General features: G+C 47.2%; 1 protein-coding gene across 1 annotated transcript in view; it reads right to left on the bottom strand.

Annotated features, from left to right (window-relative positions):
• Positions 1-2,619, bottom strand: part of PGPEP1 (pyroglutamyl-peptidase I) — a 15,338-nt gene extending 12,719 nt beyond the window's left edge. The window contains exons 1-3 of the mRNA XM_009279832.1: positions 2,598-2,619; positions 1,455-1,571; positions 521-573 (exon numbers count right to left, since the gene is read on the bottom strand). Of these exons, the coding sequence (XP_009278107.1) occupies positions 521-573; positions 1,455-1,571; positions 2,598-2,619 (192 nt within the window). The remainder of the gene's footprint in view (positions 1-520; positions 574-1,454; positions 1,572-2,597) is intronic.
• Between the last annotated feature and the right edge of the window lie 114 nt (positions 2,620-2,733).

Raw genomic sequence — 2,733 nt, 5'->3', positions numbered from 1 at the left:
CTGCTTTGCTTTGGGGTCAGAGTCCTGACATTCAGGCCCACGCCGGACAACTCTGCAGTACGCTTGACTCCACAAGACTACCGGCTGGAAGTCTCATTACGGATGAGGCTTGGCTTAAAGGTTAACCGACTTGCCCAGATTCAAGCTAGAACTGAGAGAAAAACGTAAAAATTCTTCTGGGTTGGTTGGTTTGTTTATTTTGAATTCTCGACGGCAGAGGAAGATGCCGGGCTCCCTGCCCCATTTAACATCTTTCAAACCTATGGAGTTAGCCTACGAATTCCTGACTTGCCTCAGCCACATTAACTCAATCTCATTAAATTCTACTAGCTAAGGGATTGTTTTCCGAGAAGTGAATAAAACATTATCCAGCTGACCATCTGGATATCTGGAGCGAGCTGGTCTCAGTTAATAAACTGGGAAGACAAGTTAGGAAAGAGCCGCAAACTAAAATTTGTACGGGTACGTTATCAGCACAGCTCTCTGTTTTAACTTGCTAAGAACGAAGTTATAGCGTTACCTGAACCGCAATCCAACTGGCGTTAACAGCGTGCTCTCCGAACGGCCCAAACCCTGGAAGAGAAGTAAATCCACAGTGGTGAAGTCATCCTTACAGGTTTGACTAAACTTAAGGTTGCAAAGCGGCCCGCGCTTTCCTGGTTTATATAGATCCTGAAAGAAAACCCACTTCTTCTAATGCCCAATCCTTATTTACTTTACATCCAAGTACTAAACAAGAGACCTTCACAGAAATGTTTGAACTGTGAAGGAAAACAATAGCTTGCCTCAAAAGAAACTCTTTTTTCCCAGCAGACACTGGCGAAGCGTATTTTTTCCCTTCCTGACCAGGTCAGAAAAGCTTGTTATTAACAGATAAGTTGACCGATGTCACGGAATGAGAATCATTATTGGATTTTCTATTCCTGATAGTTTTAGCCCACAGCAGACGCTTCCGCAAATGCGGACGAGCCTGCCTCGAAGATTTCCTCTCTGCTCAGGTCTTCACCAAGATCTCCGTTAGGATTAGTTATGCCTTACGAGGAAATAAACAAAACGCTGCCGACAACCCACCTACACCAAGCAGCAAAGGTTATGACAGCATTATCAAAAATACTTACTCACCAGGTCTAAATTTCCTAATGAATAACTTAGAGTTAACTAGTAATCCATAACATCTTTTCCTGAGCAAGCACACAAAGGTTAGGCAATTCATCTGGGTGCAACGTCAATATGCTTTAATTTAAAATGTCGGAGTTACCCCGTGAGCCTAATGCAATTAGGAGACATAAATTTTGTCTAACTCGTGAAAGGATTTGAGAGGGACTACAAATATTATATGACACCTTAATGGAAACATTCTATTTGCTATCAACAGTAAGTCTGAGGTTATACAGCACACGACGGCGTAAGGAATTTGCACAGCGCGGGCTCGTCCACGCTGATGGATCTCTTACAATCTAACCCGATGCCGCTATCTCCCCAGAATAAATCTTCCGAAGGTTTCCACAGAATCAAAATGTAGGTGTGTTTTCCCGGGAGCAAACCTCCGGCGTTACTGAGACAATCTACGACTGCAGCACGGGTGAACAAGGCAAATAACCGAATGCCTTCTCAGTTGTTCCTGCAAGTCAGGCATGTCCTGCACGGCTCTCTGGAAACACTCACTCCCGTTTAATTCCTAAAGAAACAGTAACAGTCTTGCAAAAAAGAAATAAACCACATCTATTTCTTTTTAACAATTCAGCCGCCGGAAGGCTGAAACTCTACAGGTGCCCACGCACGTAACGTAACCCTCTCGCTCTGAAGCCAACCGCGAACTGGCACAAATACAGCTGTGGGCTATTGCTCCTCCGACTCATCTCCCGCACGGATCCCTCCTGTTATCTCTTTCGCAGAAGATAAGCAACTTTGTTGGCAGCATCAAACTCCACCGAGCATGCCCGGGAGTTCCTCCGCATCCACAACAGGGCCCTCCAAGGCTCATCAGCAGCAAACCAGCTGCAGAGACCTTTATGGGATTATCTCCTTAAAGAGTTCTAAAAAGGAAATTGCACACAACTAGGACTTATCCTCAGCGAGCACAGCCTCGTAACTGAGCGGGAACACAACGCCGTCGCTGATTTTAAAAAGGGGTTTAGCGTGACACGACGACGGATTATCAATGCGGGCAGACCTGACAAGATAACCACTGTATTTTAGAGACAGACTTCCCCGAAAACAGGGGGAAAAGAGAGAAAAGAAGTATCACAAGCAGCAGAGAGTATTTACTGATGCAAGTTTTCTGTTTAGTCACTGCCCAGTGCGGCCGCTCAGCAATAGACAGAGGTTTGGGAAAGCCAGAATTTGCCACCTGCTTCTTCGCTCTCCGCAACTGTTCTCTGCAAAGACACTTGCCTCCAATTAAAACTGCTCCAGTGCGTCGACGACAACGAACCCCCTCGCCCCCGCGCTCGCTATTCAAACGGCCTCAACTTCAGCTGCCGGGGGGAGACCTGAATAGTTTCCCCGAGTTCCCCATTTGTCACAGAACTGCCTTCCCCACAAATCAAGCCGTCCGTCCTTTGTACCCCGGGGAAAGGAGCCTGACAAGCTCTCGCCTGCGACGCCGGGGCCTTTCATTCCCTCGCTTATTCTCCCCCGAGGCGCTTCTGCCGTGCTGCGTGGGTTATTTTGGTAACAGCTTCGACACCTCGACGGCTCAGGATGGGGCGGTCAGCGAGCAAATGCGCCCCC

Source organism: Aptenodytes forsteri, unplaced genomic scaffold (assembly GCF_000699145.1).
Source record: "Aptenodytes forsteri isolate BGI_AS27 unplaced genomic scaffold, ASM69914v1 Scaffold147, whole genome shotgun sequence".
NCBI classification, from domain to species: Eukaryota; Metazoa; Chordata; class Aves; order Sphenisciformes; family Spheniscidae; genus Aptenodytes; species Aptenodytes forsteri.
Note: the sequence above shows the minus strand (reverse complement) of the source record. Positions and strands in the feature narration are given on the sequence as shown.